Genomic DNA, 16,794 nt, shown 5'->3' with positions numbered 1-16,794 from the left:
TCTTGGGGTCATGGGATTGAGCCCTGTGATGGGCTCTGCACTTAGCGCAGAGTCAGCTTGAGATTCTCTGCCTCTCCCTCTACCCCTCCCCCTTGTTCACATATGCTCTCTCTAAAATAAATAAGTAATAAATAATAAATAAATAAATAAATAAAATCTTAAAAAAAAGCCTCTAAATATCATTCCAATGTTAACATTCTAATGCTATTTAACCATTCAGTTAGTCCTATCATTTCCTACGATACTGGATTAATGAATGTTGATCCTAAATTATAAAAAAAAAAAGGCTAACTCATATAATAACTTCAGTGTTTCAGAGATTATTTATTATAGTCCTATTTCCATATAAAATTCCAGCCTATGGTGGTTTTATAAGAATAATGCCTGCTACGGGATGCCTGGGTGGCTCAGTTGGTTAAGCACCTGCCTTCGGCTCGGGTCACAATCCCAGTGTCCTGGGATTGAGTCAGTCTCGCGTCAGGCTCCTTGCTCAGCAGGAAGCCTGCTTCTCCCTCTGCCTGCCACTCCCCCTGCTTATGCTCTCTCTCTGATAAATAAATAACATCTTAAAAAAAAAAAGGATAATGGCTGCTAGGATTGAAATAAATTGGAATTTATAGTGAATTTTTTTGGTGCGTTCTAAAGTACTTACCACTATCATGAATTTCCATGAATATAGTGTTTATTAAAGCTTTTTTTCTTAATGAAAAATAATACGAGATAACCAAATATTACTTATTCAATCCTTTATTTAGGAAAAAGTTTACATATTAGGAAAAAGTAGAAGTTAACCTAGAATCTAATCATTTCCAACCACCTATTTTTTTTTTTTTAAATCTTATGGAAGCCATCAGAACAAGCCTCTAGAAGGAATTACACTTGAGAGCTGTAAGAGGGAGAAAGGCTCTGGTCCTTCATTACCTCACACTGAATGATATGCACTGGCTAAGTTTTATCTCATATTACAAAAACTTCAAGCATATGGATGATTGCCTTTAGAAAGTCCAGCACAAAAAACATGACCCATGACCCAGACTGCCATCTCCAAAAGACTGACATCCTCACATATACATACATACATATATGGCAATACAGATTAAAAGCCCTGGTGCTAAAATAATGGCACTTAAAAAAAAAATAGCCTCTACTGTAAATTGTAAATTGGCACAGCATTTTCACTTAAAATGTTAAACAAGTGAAAACATACACTTCACTATGAAAACTGAACCTAGGTTAGAAAATTTTTATGGAGCCTAATAATGACTTTAGGAATCTATTTCCACTGACAGCAACAGTGGCAGCCGATTGGCCCCTATGCAGCACACATATGTACACAACTACAACACCCAAGTGCAGATAAGCCACACACAGACAGCACTGCTCACAAGAGCTTCAGAGCAAGCGGACAGTTTTGCCAGTTACTGTTAAGAAGTCATCATCAGCCAAGGCACGCAGGGCTTCTTCAAACATATCTTTGGTAATAGCCTTGGGGGAAGAGATGAAAACAATTATTTTACATGTCAAGTACTCCCTTAACTGTTAGGTACACATTGATTTCAATGTAAAGAATCACCAGTCTCTTTTCTTTTTGGTGGCTATACACATTCCTTAGGTTCTAACTCAGGAGGGGCAACCATTTCCTGTAGAGGGCCTGATGGTAAACAGACAGGCTGGACGTCTACCCATATGGTCTGTAGAAGTATAGAAATATTCAACTCTGCCCCTGTAGTGCTAATGCAGCCGCAGAAAATATGCAAGTGAAGAGGCATTATGAAAACGGGCAAATGGCTGGACTTGGACCCTCGAGTTCTTTTCACTGGGCAACCCAACTTTATTTACAAAAGGGAACCTGATCATTTCATCATTAAAATAAGATGCATGGCTAACATGCATGGTTAACACTATGTATAATAGGAAGAAGCTGCAAACATCCTAAATGTCCAACAATTGGTTAGGAAATGATGGAATAGGCATGCAAAGGGATCTTACCCAATCATTATAGTTATTAAGTCTATTTGCCATCACAGATGATGTTAATAGCATATTTTTAATAAAAACCCAAAGAAAAAGCAAGTTATATAACAGTGTAACTCTAATTGACTATGTTCATTTTTCAAAGAAAAGACATGTGTACATATACACATACAAAAACTATTAAAGGAATACAGCAAAATTTTGTGATTATTTCTTGGGTTTATGGGTGATTTTACTTTTTTTAAAAAATCCAGATCTATATTTAATACTGAAATGAAAAGACTTAAAAAAAACCTTAAAAGAAGTACTAAATTAAAAAAGAAAAACTCCATTATGCAAAAAATACTTATAAAACACGTACTATGTCAGATTGTCCCCGGATGTCTTCAAAAAGTTGCTGATATTTTAGAGCTGGTGTTTTGCCCTTAGATAAAATAAGTTTTTTCAGTGCTTCAGCTAACTCTTCTTTCCGTTTACGAGAGGTGGCACTCATTCCTGATTTAAAAGAAATGAAAAAAAAAATTAATGAAAGTACTTCTGCTACAAGGAATTTGAAATATTTCAAATTTCCATAAATATTTCTTTAGCAGTGTTGCTACAAAAAAAGGTTAGTGGACAGTGGCTGAATGCAAAAATATATTCAAAATTGTGAGTTCTGAACTCTCTGCTGTTTCCAATTCTCTATAAGCCAGTAACTGCTTGTTTCCACTGAAACACAGTCCACATAATCTGTATAGCAAGTAGACAGCGCTCATTAAGAAATGAATTACTTCTTTAAAATGGACTAACACGGGTGCCCAGATAGCGGAAGAACACTGTGAAATTAGATACAACACTGTGTGTGTGCATGCAGTGTGCTAGGCATATTTTTCTCAACTTTTAACAGATTCTCAGAGGCCCTAATCTGAAAAAGGTTAAGAGCCTCTGCCACTTCAAATGATTTGTTAGCTCAAATATGAAATATAAATTACTTGTATGTTAAGTGTGTATATATATATATGTATTAAAAAATTCTCATGTGCTCTTATGTTCAATGCAAACAACAGACCTGTAGTTAAAATAGATATGTCCACAATGCCAGTCCGGGGGTCAGTGGCAGACTGCTTTAGAGCTTCCCGATGGAGACGTTTTGCTTCTTCAACATCAACTGCTTCAACTTTGCTTGAGAATCGTACTTTAGCATGGGCTTCTGCTAGTCGAATTAATGACTCCAGCTGTCGAGGGTATGCAGAAACCATTCCTCGGCTGCTACCAATCTTCCTCATGTCTACATAAGCCTAGTGTAGACAGGAGAAAAAAAAAAAAAAACACCCAAAACTCCTTGTAACAATACTTCAATTTTGTGGCTAAACTCTGAACAGTTAGGATTCTATTAAATAAACTACCAGCTGCCACGTGCAGTACTAAGGGGAATTAGAAGTCGGATCTTAGCCTTGGGCCTTATAGCTCATCAAGAAGGTGGTATCTGACGTGGCTATGAAGAATGAAGAATGGGAGTGGGCAGGGAGGTGTGTGAGGCTGGCACTCAGGGGACATGGTGTGTTGGGGTAAAGGGCAGGTCACAATTACAGCAGAGGACTATCAGAGCGCCTGTCTGAAAAAGGTGCTCAGGTACCAACTCTGGTTTATGCCCCTGCTGAGGGTTCATTTAATGAGTGAGGCATGCAAAGATTACTGGAATAACGAATAATGAATAAATAATGAATAAAGCTGAGTTGTATTAAACTCACATATATAACATAACTTTATTTTTTTTTGAGCAACTGTCAAGTATATGATACAAATGGAAAATTACAAATCACCTATAACTTTCTTTGAGTATTTTCAGGTGTTTAGTTAGGATGTAAAGGCATCAAAACACCAAGAACCTTCTTAATATCATAACGTATGAATAACTGAAGGTGTCATTATGCACTGCTGTCCATGTGAAAGGATACTGAAAAGTGAACACCAAGTACTCACAAGTCATTTTGCGTTTTAGAAACAAGCAAATGGAAGCTCAGAAAAATTAGATGACTTCTCCAGAGTTACAAAGTTACTAAGTAGCATAACTTCTATTTCAACTCATGTATTCCGATCTTAAATTCACTGTGCTTAGAAATATTTAATTATAGGGGCGCCTGGGTGGCTCAGTCATTAAGCGTCTGCCTTCGGCTCAGGTCATGATCCCAGGGTCCTGGGATCGAGCCCCGCATCAGGCTCCCTGCTCTGCAGGAAGCCTGCTTCTCCCTCTCCCGCTCCCCCTGCTTGTGTTCCCTCTCTCGCTGTGTCTCTCTCTGTCAAATAAATAAAATCTTTAAAAAAAAAAAAAAAGAAATATTTAATTATAAAAAGTTTGTACGACATATATAAAAAAAAAGCTTTTCCCCTTTTTTATCTTTGGAAAAGTCAATTTTGCAATGGAGGAGGAAAAAGTAGTTATAGGAAATAGGTTATTAATAAAATTACTTTTTTAAGGGAGATAGTCAGCTAGTTACATTAATGCTACTGGCTATAGGCTCAACAAAAACATTTTTCAGGGTTTAAACACGGACCTCAATGAGAGCCTGGCTGGCTTCCTGGCTCAGACGAGGCATGACCATGCTGTGGGCGTAAGCAATGTAGTCCTTCAGCACTGCCATGTCCATGAACTCCTCCTCCACTTGCTCCTCGCTCTGGTAGTACAAAGCGACAAGGTGGTGGGCCAGACGCCTATCATAGGCTTCGTCCTGAGGGTCCAGCATGAGGAATATCAAATCAAACCTGAGAAAATATTGTAAAAACACTGTTTTCCTGCTTGGGACACCAACACAGCCACATATGTAACTTAAAAATTGCTCCTGGGGATCCTGGGTGGCCCAGTCGGTTAAGCCTCTGACTCTTGGGTTGGGTCATGATCTCATGGGTTGAGATTGAACACTGCGTCAGGGTCCGGGGTCCATGCTCAGTGGCATGTCAGCTGGAGATTCTCTCTCCCCCTCTCTGCTATCCCCCCTCCCCTAAGTGCTCTCTAATTAAATAAATCTTAAAAAAAAAATTGCTCCTGAGCCCCCTAGGCATGTACAGTGAACATGTGTGTAGTCAGGGCTGCTGAGGGAGAATTAAGAGTCTGCTGTCCAGTTGTCTGGTGAGCCTTCAGATCAATCCCCTTCTCCCTAATCTGGCCCCAGCAGGCACCCACTCTTCTGGCCATTAGGTCTGCCCAGGAAATGGCTGGTCACCAAACAGCTCAGTCAAAGAAGTAAGATTCTTTCAAGGGAACTGTTATTGTAATTTTGAAGATTGGAAGATTTAAAGGAAAAAGCATTTAACTGTTTTGGAAAAAAAACAAAAAAACACAACTTTGGGAAAAAGTTGAATAATTAAAATCTAAAATCCATTTATGAATACTGTAATACTATTATAATCTAAAATACTATTTATGAAATACTATTACAATCCATTAATGAAATATTTGTAGCAGTATGGTTGAGAAAAACTGTGGACTACACAACTCTAACAAATTTAATTTTTTAGAACCTTATCTGTCATGTGAAGCTTTTCTCTGTACTTTGATGATATTCTTTAGCGACTTTAAGACTGAGATGAGCAGTAAGTGATGGGCTTCTGAAAAAGATGTCAAGGTGAAATGTGTCCTAACAGCTTCAAAGAATGAATAAATGTTAAGGTGCTACCTACAGCTGAGTAGAGAAACACAGGCTTTGCCATGAAAACCTGACTACCCATGTTAGAAAACTTTGCATTAGAGGGAAGAACTTATGATGCTACCACTTGTTGAATTTTATTATTTCCTTTTATCTCAACCTGAAAATTCTACAAATGAGCAAAGTAAGATCATCTTTATGTTCTCATACCTTGATAATAATGTGTGAGGTAGCTGGATATTTTCAATGGTAGTTTTTTTAGGATTCCATTGAGACTCAATAGGATTTGCTGCTGCCAGGATAGAGGTACGGGCATTGAGCTGGCAAATAATCCCAGCCTGTCAGAGAAAACAGTGCAGTTAGAAGCTTCACCCTGGTGCTAGCAGGAATAGCGTGAACTATCTTCACCTGGTGTGCCCTTTGCCATATATCCACTGTCACCAAGAGCCACACACATCACCTTGGAAGGATGGTATCAACAGATTTATCTGGGACAATGCCATCCTCAGATTCACGCCAACAACTGTATTTTAGACAAATGTATGCTGGAACCACATTCTTCTCAGAAACTAAACCCCCTGCATGACCTTTAGGACAAACTCAAGTTCTGTGAATACCATGTATTAGTGGGTTAGTATAGCAAAAAAGATGAAAGAGGAAATACTCAAAGACATTTAGCTGAAACCTAATAGGAAAAGTATTCATGAGTTTCCCAAAGTTAGAACCAAGGTGAATACAGATGCTACATTTCTAAGTGTGCCCATGTTTACACATGGAGAATGGGCCTCACCTTTGCAATGGAAAGAGTCTGCTGTTCCATGACTTCATGTAGTACTGATCTTGTACTTTCATTCATCTTGTCAAACTCATCAATACAGCAGATACCATTGTCACTCAGGACAAGGGCACCAGTCTGCAAGACAAGCTGCCTTGTCTCAGGGTCTTTCATCACATACGCAGTGAGGCCGACTGCACTGGAGCCTTTCCCGGACGTGTACTGGCCCCTGGGGACCAGATTGTACACATACTGCAGCAGCTGGGACTTGCTGGTCCCAGGGTCACCACACAACAGGATGTTGATCTCAGCACGAAATTTGCCTCTTCCTGTGTGACTAAAATCCTTTCTTGTTCCACCAAAGAGCTGAAGCAAGATTCCCTAAACAAACATGTTTAAACATTCACTTACTACAGAGTAACTGAGATCTAGTTTAAATGTTAGAGGTATTTTCTTATCCTGTGAATAAAAAATTGTAATTAAATTAAGGGAAGGTATAAACACGATAGTGCTTTAAGTTATCACTAACCAGTTTATATAGAAGCACATACAACTGTGCCAGAATGGTGGCCATGTAAATCCCTATTCTGACCCCATCTGGCTTTTGCTATGTTTAGAAACATGTAAGTTCAATGTAGATATGAGGAAATGAACAAGGATGCTGGGATTCTTATCAACCAACAACCAAGTTAGATGGTGAGCACCTTGCTCTGTGATCAGGCAACAGTTCTTATCCTTTAGGGGTGGGGGGGGAGGGTGATGGCAGTAGCGGGGGATGTTCATGCCTTTTGATCTCAAAGAACTATAAATCCTGATCAAAGTTAAAAGTCCACTGCTACCTTCTTTATATCTTCGTGTTCATAAATGCTTGGAGCCAAGGCTGACGCAAGTCTCTCATAAATGTCTGGCTTTCTAGAAAGTTCCTTGAGCAATTCCACACGCTTCTCTGAAAAAAGTTTCTGCTCTGCTTCTTCATCAAGGCCATGCAGACGTTTTGCATCAGTTTTCCGATAGTGAATGACATCAATGTGGGTTTTGTAGACAGACTTCACATTACTCACTCTTGAGTTGACTCGAATAGGAACAGCTCGATAGATGCCTGAGGACACAACCAAGAGATGCTTTTACCTTCCCTAAATGGCTCATAAACTAGCAGGCAGCACTTAAAAGATCTGAGGGCTGGCAGTGGAAGTGAGCTTTGAGCACACTGCCTTCATGGCCCTCCTAGAGTCAAGGACTCAGGCCTATATTGCAAAGCTCCCTGCTGAAGGAGGCAAGGGAAGTTGGGAAGAACACAGGTTTCTGAAAAAAGCAGACCTAAAAACATGTTCATCTGTGACCATCCGTTAGCTCTATGATCTTGGGCACCTATCTGAGTATAACCATACTGCACATAATCATTCTGAGATTTAAATGAAATTACTCTGGCTTTAGCACAATGCTGGCCTACAGCTGTGTTCAATAAATAGTATTTTTAAATAGTATTTTCATTTCTCTTAAGTTGAATGTACAGAATCTGCTTAGTAATTATTTGGCTAGAACAAAGTACTAAAATCCTGTACCAAAAATTTGGGAAGGAAATCCTAAAAGCTCTTTTAAAAATGACTCGAATAAATAAATAAAATCTTTTAAAAAATTACTCAAAAATTATTTCACAGACAAGACAGTCTACTGAATCAAAGGTAAAGATATGGTAAAGGAAAAATTACTACATGTTAATAATAAGAAGTGTTTCTAGGTGAATGGCCATAACCTCACATGCTTCCTAAAGAATTTAATTTAAGAACATTAAAAGAAATAAATGAACAATCAACCCTTCAACCATACCAACTCATTTCTTCTCCAGGAAGAAGTTTCCCAAACTGACATTTGTGATGTTTATCTTTTTTGACTTTCAATCTAGAAGGCTTGGACTCTGGGACAATCCAATTTCTTGCTGTTTTCTGAGGAGCAAGCATCTGCTCTCTCTATCACAGGCTTCATAGCAACTTACCATAGATCACCAATCCTTTTGTTTATTTAACAGGTCAATGTAATTCTTTTTCAAAACATAAAAACCAGTTTATATGTAACATTCTGAGAGTACACAACCTTCTTCATAGCAAGCTGAATTAGGGATGGATGACTAAAGTGGCCTAATTATCTTTACTGGTGCTTGCAATGATTCATCATCACAGAACAACATCAATACTTATTTTACATCTATATGGTGCTTTCCACAGCCCCCATCCCCAAATACGTTCACCTGTATCATCACATTAATTCCACTTGGCAGTTGAGGATATTACAATAGCAGATTAAACACTTTATCAAAAGATTCAGACAAGTAGGATGGCAGAACGAGGACTGCACATCTTTCACTAATGACACATTCTTTCACGTTGTTAATGGACTACAAGTGCTTTTATTTTTTTATTTTTTTATTTTTTTTTTTAAAGATTTTATTTATTTATTTGAGAGCGAGAATGAGTTAGAGAGAGAGAGCATGAGAGGGAGGAGGGTCAGAGGGAGAAGCAGACTCCCTGCTGAGCAGGGAGCCCGACGCGGGACTCGATCCCGGGACTCCAGGATCATGACCTGAGCCGAAGGCAGTTGCTTAACCAACTGAGCCACCCAGGTGCCCCTACAAGTGCTTTTATAACTTAAGATTGCTATGGGCAGCTGTTGGGCTTCATACTGGGGAGACACATGATGAGAAGTCCCAACTCACTGAATACAACCAACGGGCTACACCAAGAGCCACGGCCACTCCCTGGACTCAGTCCCCACCTTGACCTCAATGAACTGTGCCTGCTGTCCACACAAACACAGCCCCTTTGAGAAACCAGTGCTCATGCTGCTCTGAAGCATCAAGAGAAAGACTGGCATATTCACATGGTACAGTGGAACGAGCACTTTCTTGGCCAGAAGAGAGGAGGAACCCTGTGTCACAGATTACCATAGAACCTCAGCTACAGTGAGCTGCAAGTCTCTGAATCTCCGCTTCCTCTAAAAATACCGTAATGTAACTCCTGTACGGAAGCAAGGTGCTCTGACCCATTTCCTCTCTATAATAAGTAAATGTTAACCCTTGGCTGTACATTTGGGAAGTAAGTAGCAAATTACTTAAAATTCCAAAATTGGTGAGTACTGCTTCCTGGAGCTGCTGGTATAACTCCAATCTTACCAATACTAGTCTTGTCTGAGTTGTTTTTTCAAGATACCAATGCTATCAGGTCAAAATACACTCACAGCTCTGGAACACTGAGAGCAAAGAGCAAGCAACTGCAAGGACAATGCACTGAAAGGTTCCATACTGCTAGGTAAAAAAGTGATTAAAGCATTACAGGCAGGACCAAGCCTCATGCCAATGAATTCATGACCAAGCCAAAGGACTGACTAAAAAGTATCAAAAAAAAAGCAAGACATACTTATCTCATTAATACAGCCTTCATTCTTACCTGTAACGTTCACTCTGTCTCCAGGCTGAACCTTGTCAACAAGATCATTGTGAGCAAAAAGGATGACAGTATGAGGTGTCTGCCCTGCAGGCATATCTTCAGGAGACTCTTGAAGTTTGATCTGAAAGAGCAGTGGAAACAGAAAACTCAGGAAATGACAAGCATAATTCAGACAAAACTGCCAGTCTTTGTACCACTCTATTTTTTATGTTTACCATATTTTTATTTTATTAAAAAGATTTCATTTATTTAGAGAGAAAGCATGCATGCATGTGTGTGCACCTGAGTGGGGGAGGGATTGAGGGAGAGGGAGGGAAGCAGACTCCCAGCTGAGCATGGAGCCAGCTGCAGGCCTCGATCTTACAACCTGAGCCAAAAGCAAGAGTTCCACACTCAACTGACTGAGCCACCCAGGCACCCCTACCACATTTATTTTTAAAACACCATTCTTGGGGCACCTGGGTGGCTCAGTCAGTATAATATCTGCCTTTGCTTAGGTTATGATCCCAGGGTTCTGGGATCGAGCCCCGCATCGGGCTCTCTACTCAGTGGGGAGCCTGCTTCTCCCTCTGCCTCCCCCAGCTTGTGTTTGTGTTCTCTCTCAAATAAATAAATCTTAAAAAAAAATAAAACACTATTCTTTGTTTTTATCTCCAGATAGCTAACATTTTTTTTTTTTTAAAAACCTTTAATGTGATATGAACATACATTTTGTAAGGATATTGTGTATTTACAAATTCTCCTATCTGGGGGGCATGGTCAGTGATTTATGTGACTGTTTTTCGCCATTTCAAGGTTGTAGTGGATATTGCTTTGTATAAATGTTTGTCTAAATTTCTAATTATGTTTTTAGCAGTTACTTCTAGAGATTTCCTGGGTGGAGAAGTACACACTTTTCAGGTTCACGGTTAAGCACTTTTGTGCATCTCTCCTAGTCACTGCGTGCACCTCATAAACACTTAGCCTGGTTACTCATCTAACAGGTATTTGCTGAGCACCTGGCATGTGCTGGACCCTGGTTCTAGGTGTTGGGGACTCCACAGTGAATGAAGTCTTCCCTCAGAGTGGAGTGAGGACAGACAATAACATTTGACAGTGACAAATGTAATGGGCAAAAGAAAAAAAGAGCAAGGAACATGGGCAGTGGGGGTGGAAGAGACGCTTTTCATAAAGCAAGGTTAGGGAAGGCCTTTCTCAGGTCAAAGAACCTCTAGGAAGAGGTCTAGGGGACGTTAGGGAGGAAGCCATGTGTTCTGAATGGTAAGAACAGCAAGTGCAAAGGTCCTGAGGCAAACCTGTGCTTGGCTGAGAAGCCCTGTATAAGGAAGTGGTTGAGACAACATCAGTGAGGTCTGTGGGTACAAAGGTGTGTTGTGGTGATGATGTTGGGCCACATAGTTTGGAGACTACTCTAGGATACTAAGTTTTATTTCAAGTCAGTTTGGGAGTCTTTGAAGCATTCTAAGAAAGAATATTACACTATAAGCTCCTTGGGAGCATGGTTCCACATTTGTATCTCTAGCTCTCAGCACCATGCTGGCATGACTTGAGGTACATTTGCTCCAATAATTGATAGCAATATTAGATGAAAATTTAGATCTATAATTTTCAATTCTTTGGTTAGTAAAAACATTGAACACTTTTTCACATTTGCTAGTATTTTTCTTATTGAGTCCCCATATGGAAATTAGCTTTGTAGTATTTTTTTTTTAAAGATTTTATTTATTTATTTGACAGAGAGATAGAGAGAGAGCACAAGTAGGCAGAGAGGCAGGCAGAGGGAGAGGGAGAAGCAGGCTCTCTGCTGAGCAGGAAGCCTGACGTGAGGCTCAATCCCAGGACCCTGGGATCATGACCTGAGCCGAAAGCAGCCGCTTAACCGACTGAGCCACCCAGGTGCCCCAACTCTGTAGTATTCTGAACATATTTTATTTAAATTTTAAAAAGTTGTTTAAACATTGTAACAAAATTAAAAAAACTTAACAGTCCTTGTCCCTGTGCCTACTTTAACACCATTATAATCAAGGCAAATAAATGATTTTGACTTTTCCCACTTATTTCTATGTTGTTTTAATAACTTCATCTTGACATTTTCATTATTAAAGGGGTGCCTGGGTGGCTTAGTCAGTTAAGCATCTGACTCGTAGTTTCGGCTTAGGTCATGATCTTGCAGTTGTGAGACTGAGCCCGGTGTGGGGCTCTGCACTCGGTGTGGAGTCTGCTTCATTCTTTCTTCCTCTCCCTTCCTTTTTGCCCCTCCCTGTGCACACACTCTCTCTAAAATAAATAAAATCTTTAAAAAAAATTTCATTAAAGACACAAAAGCCAAACTTCCTTTAAAATGTGTGAGAAAAACTTCAGAAAAATTGTCAACTCATTCTGTACCAGTGGAACAGCTGCAAAATGACAAAATTTAACCAAGTAATTTTTACCAATATATTTTTCAAAATATTTTAAAGTAATCTCTACACCCAATGTGGGGCTCAAACTTCTAACTCAGAGATCAAGAGTCACATGCTCTACCAACTGAGCCAGCCAGGCACCCCAATTTTTACTGATCGTATGTTTTATATGCTTTTGTCTGATATACTAAATTTTTTTTACAAGCTTAAGTATTTCCTATAGAAACATCTCATGTTAAAATTTTTTTTAAAGATTTATTTTAGGGCACCCGGGTGGCTCAGTCAGTTAAGCATCTGCCTTTGGCTCAGGTCATAAGCCCAGGGTCCTGGGATCGAGCCCCGCATCGGGTTCCCTGCTCAGCCGGGGAGCCTGCTTCTCCCTCTCCCTTTTCCCCTCCCCCATGCTTGTGCATACTCTCTCTCAAATTAATAAATAAAGCCTTAAAAAAAGATTTTAGAGAGAGAGGGGAAGGGGGAGGGGTGGGGGAAGGACAGAGGTAGAGGGAGAAAAAGTCTAAAGCAGATTCTGCACTAAGCACAGAGCTGGATGTGGGGCTTGATCTCTCAAGCTGAACAGAAACCAGACGTTTAACCAACTGTGCCACCCAGGCACCCCTCACATTAAATTTAATAAGTCAAAAAGTGGAGATAATAGTGAAATAATGCGTTTTTCTTATTACAAAGTATCTTAGGCCATGAGAACGTGGCATATATAATAACGACCTGGTGCTCACTGGCAATTAAAAAGGAACATTCCCATCCCAAAGCTGAAGCCTTAAGCACTAATATGCCAAAGGGGAGGCCTCCCAGCGTACCCAAGAAGGCACATACCATCTGCTTGTCAGAGAACACAGAGCGGTTGTGGATCAGCGCCATGCTGTGGGTGGTGTGGCAGCGCTCACAAACAGAGGGCTCGGCAATGCGGCCACGGTCAATCTCCACCCGAGCTGTGTGGGCACACACTTGGCACTGGAAGAAGGCTTCTTGCATCTCTGGAATCAGCTGGGATGTCCTGATTACCATGCCACTGATGGCAATAAGCTGGTCGATGTCTACAAGGAGTTGGGGAGAGAGGTCAGCTTATCCATCAGCCACTGCCCACAGCCCAGCCAGAGGTGGTCTCTTCCCTGAGCTATATTCCTGCCAGGGCAGGTCTGGGTCTGCCATCAAGCCCAGGAGAATCTTACTGGGAGATGCAGAGGTACCTGGGGATGGCTGGGGTCACAGGTAGGTGCTGTGGCCAGGGCATGAATGTTTCACTGGGTATCCTCAGGTCTGGCCTGGGATGCCCATCCTGTGTTGTCTCCCTTCTTCTCAACTCCGATGGACCTCTGGCCTTCTGCCCCATGGCAGGCATCCACCACCTTCCTGCTCATCTACCCCCTGCTCTCCACCTTCTGGGTTTGCATCAGAAACTTTACACTTTGGCCTTCTTTGCCCCATGGACTTCTGCCTCATGCACTGTATCATGTGGAAGTCCTGCTGTCTCAGTGTATGTGAAATGCATTGGCTCCAGAACCAGATGGTCTGGGCTGAGTACCTGTGTGACCCTGGGGACACCCTTAGCCTCTCTGTGCCCATCTACACATGGCAATAATGGCACCTACCTTACACTTGTTGAAGATTAAGAGCCTGCATACATCAAGCCTAATAAAAACAGTACTTGGCAGAAATAAGCACTATATAACTTAGCCAATCATTACCATCTATATAAGAAAGCCCTTGTATAGAATATTTTTCACTCTTGCTCCTGGTTTGGACTTTCTCTGATAAGAAAACTTTAACCTAACTAATTCCCACTGCTGGTTCCAAACGAGTTATACTGTTACTCATAATCAACAAAACATGGCCTGTAGTTAGCCACAGCTGGCCTTGTAGTTTGTCTCAGCCTTCCAGTACTTATTGCTGCTTCACAAGGTCTTTCCCATTTGGTCTTGTCCTCCCTTCTACCTATTTACAAATCTTCCTTTCTTCTCTCCCTACCAATCCTTATTTTACTTTAAAAAGTAACCTCCATAGTATGTTAAACAAATCAACATAAAAGTTAAAAACTTTTAAAATCAGTTGAGTATCTGGCAATTCCTCTTCCTCTGAAATTATGATAATCTCCAGTCTTACCCTGAAATTCTTCATGTACCAATGCTCTACCTCTGAAAAACGAACTCTCAGTCTCCTACTTCCTCCAATGTCTCCACTGAATACCCTATCACAGAAGTGAGGTCGGAACCAATTTCATAAGAAAATATGTATTCCTTTATTCAACAGTGAACTCCAACACTTGCTCCTTTGTTAGCTGTTTTATTTTCTTACAGTGACATTTGTGTCTTTTGCGCATTCATCTATAGGGCTGTTTATAAATTCTCAATAGTGTTTATATCTTAATCTTCACACACGGCAAATACCATGTTTGTCCTGATTTTCACTCTTATGGCCGCTGTCCAGCTTAGGACCCTGCTGCTCCATACTGGAGCTACTATTAAAGTCTCTTAACTGAACTTCAAAATACCTTGCACACTAGACCCACCATGAACTTCTCAAGAGTAGCAAAAGCTTTCTCACTTTCTTCTGAACAAGTATCAGTGGCTCCCTACTGACTCTGGAATAAAAATCTGTATTAAATTGGAATTCAAAGCTCTTCGGGACCCAGGCTTTCCAGTCCTCACACAAACATTTCCTCCCTTACTTTCTGCATCAGCCAGCACTTATAACCTGCATATAGCTCTGCTTTGCTTCTGCCTACATCCCCTTTGTGCTGTCCAGCGTGAATTCTGCTTTCCAAATCCTTATTATAATTCAAATTTCTCTTTTACCATGAACTCTTCCTACCTGGGTCTAGCATTCTCCTTCCCTCCCTGGGCTGAGACATCTCCTGCACTGCTCTCTTGTTCTATGTTTTCTTTTATTTACTTTCCAAACTAGATTTTTTTTTTAAAGGTTTATTTAATCATTTGAGAGAGGGAGAGAATCCTCAAGCAGACTCCCTACTGAGTATGGACCTGAGATCATGACCTGAGCCACAATCAAGAGTCGGATGCTCAACCCACTGAGCCACCCAGGTGCCCCCCAAACTAGATTCCTTTCTTAAGCTCCAAAGAAGGGATTATATTTTGTATTTGTTTTCTGCAGTGATTTTGAAAACGTGCCTACTTAGTAACTGTAAAATTATTACATTTGGGCAAGTTCACCTTAAGATAGAGAATTGTCAAGAGTTACAACCTCTTTTATGTAATTTCAGTTAAGTTAAAAGAAGGTAGGGTGGGTTGAAAGGCATATAGGGTAAATGAATCTGCCATATATTTAGTCAATTTATAATCTATTACCACCACTATCACATATACCAATTCTTTTAAAATTCCTTGACGAAATAAGATTTTATTTTTTATTTTTCTGCTATTAAAAAACATTACCTTCTGGATTCAGGTTCCTCATATTTTTCGTCTTTAATGCATTGAATGGTCTTACTTGAATCTGATGTTCTAAGATTGAGTCAGGGTAACGGTCAAAGAAGATCTCATTGACAGCCATGTCAAAGGTTGGGATAACTTCCTATAAAAATGAATGTAAAGAAGCCAAGCTGTGTTTATATTTCCATCTTAGAATTAAATACAAGAAATAAGGCATTTCATATTAGCAAAGTATAAAAACAAATACATCTGGCATAATCCTTAAGTATCATCTCTATATAATCACGAACATGCTGTTTAAAAACATTAGGTACATTGAGACTGAGCTCTCTCACCTCTGCATATTCTCATTTGGGTTAAATGTGGTCATATATATGAAACCTTCACAATGTACTGACATACCTTAGGCTTTTAATTAGTAATGAAAAGTTTCTGAACTCAGAAACTCATAACTTTTATGTTAGGGAACTCAACCAAGGTCACACAGCTATTAAACAGCAAGATCAAGATATAAAACAAATATAGCTGATACTTCAATAATAAAATCTGACATAAAGCTTAAAATAAAAAGGTTATAAGGGTGCCTGGGGGGCTCAGTTGGTTAAGCGCCTGACTCTTGATTTTGGCTCAGGGCATAATCTCAGGGTTGTGAGATCGAGCCCCGTGTCAGTCTCTGCGCTGGGTCTGGAGCCTGCTTAAGATTCTCTTTCTCCCTCTCCCTCTGCCCCTCCCACCCCAAATTAAAAAAAAAAAGAAAGAAAGAAAAAGATTACAACACGGTTAACATAATCTGCTACGGACAGCACACAGTGTAATGCATTTATTTATAAAATATTTTTGCTTAAGGGATGCCTGGGTGGCACAGTTAGTTGAGTGTCTGACTCTTCATTTCAGCTCAGGTCATGATCTCAGGATCATGAGATCCAGCCCCAACTGGGGCTCTGCACTGAGCCTGGAGTCTGCTTAAGACTATCCATTCCTCTCCCTCTGCCCCCACACCCCCCGCCACCTCCTGCATGTATGCACTCTCTGAAATAAGTAAATCTTAAAAAAATTTTTTTTTCACTTAAGGTAATTTACTTCATCCAACCCAAGCAGCTATGAATTTTAAGATTCACCATTATTTTATTTAGGCCATATGTGGGCTAATGATGACAAGTGGTCATAAATCAAGGG

General features: G+C 40.2%; 1 protein-coding gene across 1 annotated transcript; it reads right to left on the bottom strand.

Moving 5' to 3' along the window:
- Positions 1 to 731: 731 nt before the first annotated feature.
- Positions 732 to 15,790, bottom strand: MCM4 (minichromosome maintenance complex component 4). The gene is made up of 10 exons (XM_081815979.1): positions 15,622 to 15,790; positions 13,046 to 13,266; positions 9,813 to 9,933; positions 7,212 to 7,471; positions 6,388 to 6,753; positions 5,808 to 5,935; positions 4,509 to 4,716; positions 3,023 to 3,251; positions 2,336 to 2,469; positions 732 to 1,485 (listed from the first exon to the last, which is right to left on the bottom strand). The coding sequence occupies exons 1-10, from the start codon at positions 15,737 to 15,739 to the stop codon at positions 1,393 to 1,395; spliced, it is 1,878 nt and encodes a 625-aa protein (XP_081672105.1). The 5' UTR covers positions 15,740 to 15,790; the 3' UTR covers positions 732 to 1,392.
- Positions 15,791 to 16,794: the final 1,004 nt, after the last annotated feature.

The sequence above is a fragment of the Leptonychotes weddellii genome, chromosome 4 (genome assembly GCF_054177405.1).
Source record: "Leptonychotes weddellii isolate Sample4059 chromosome 4, ASM5417740v2, whole genome shotgun sequence".
NCBI classification, from domain to species: Eukaryota; Metazoa; Chordata; class Mammalia; order Carnivora; family Phocidae; genus Leptonychotes; species Leptonychotes weddellii.
The sequence above is the reverse complement of the archived record's forward strand: the minus strand, read 5'-3'. Positions and strand labels throughout refer to the sequence as shown.

Bases quoted from the DNA above. Each gene is read 5' to 3' on its own strand.
- MCM4 (XM_081815979.1), bottom strand. From the start codon at position 15,739: ATGGCTGTCAATGAGATCTTCTTTGACCGTTACCCTGACTCAATCTTA. The intron at 7,472-9,812 runs GTAAGAATGAAG...TTGTGTCCTCAG, and splicing joins AGACAGAGTGAACGTTACAG to GCATCTATCGAGCTGTTCCT. The intron at 5,936-6,387 runs GTGAGGCCCATT...TTTCTCTGACAG, and splicing joins AGACTCTTTCCATTGCAAAG to GCTGGGATTATTTGCCAGCT.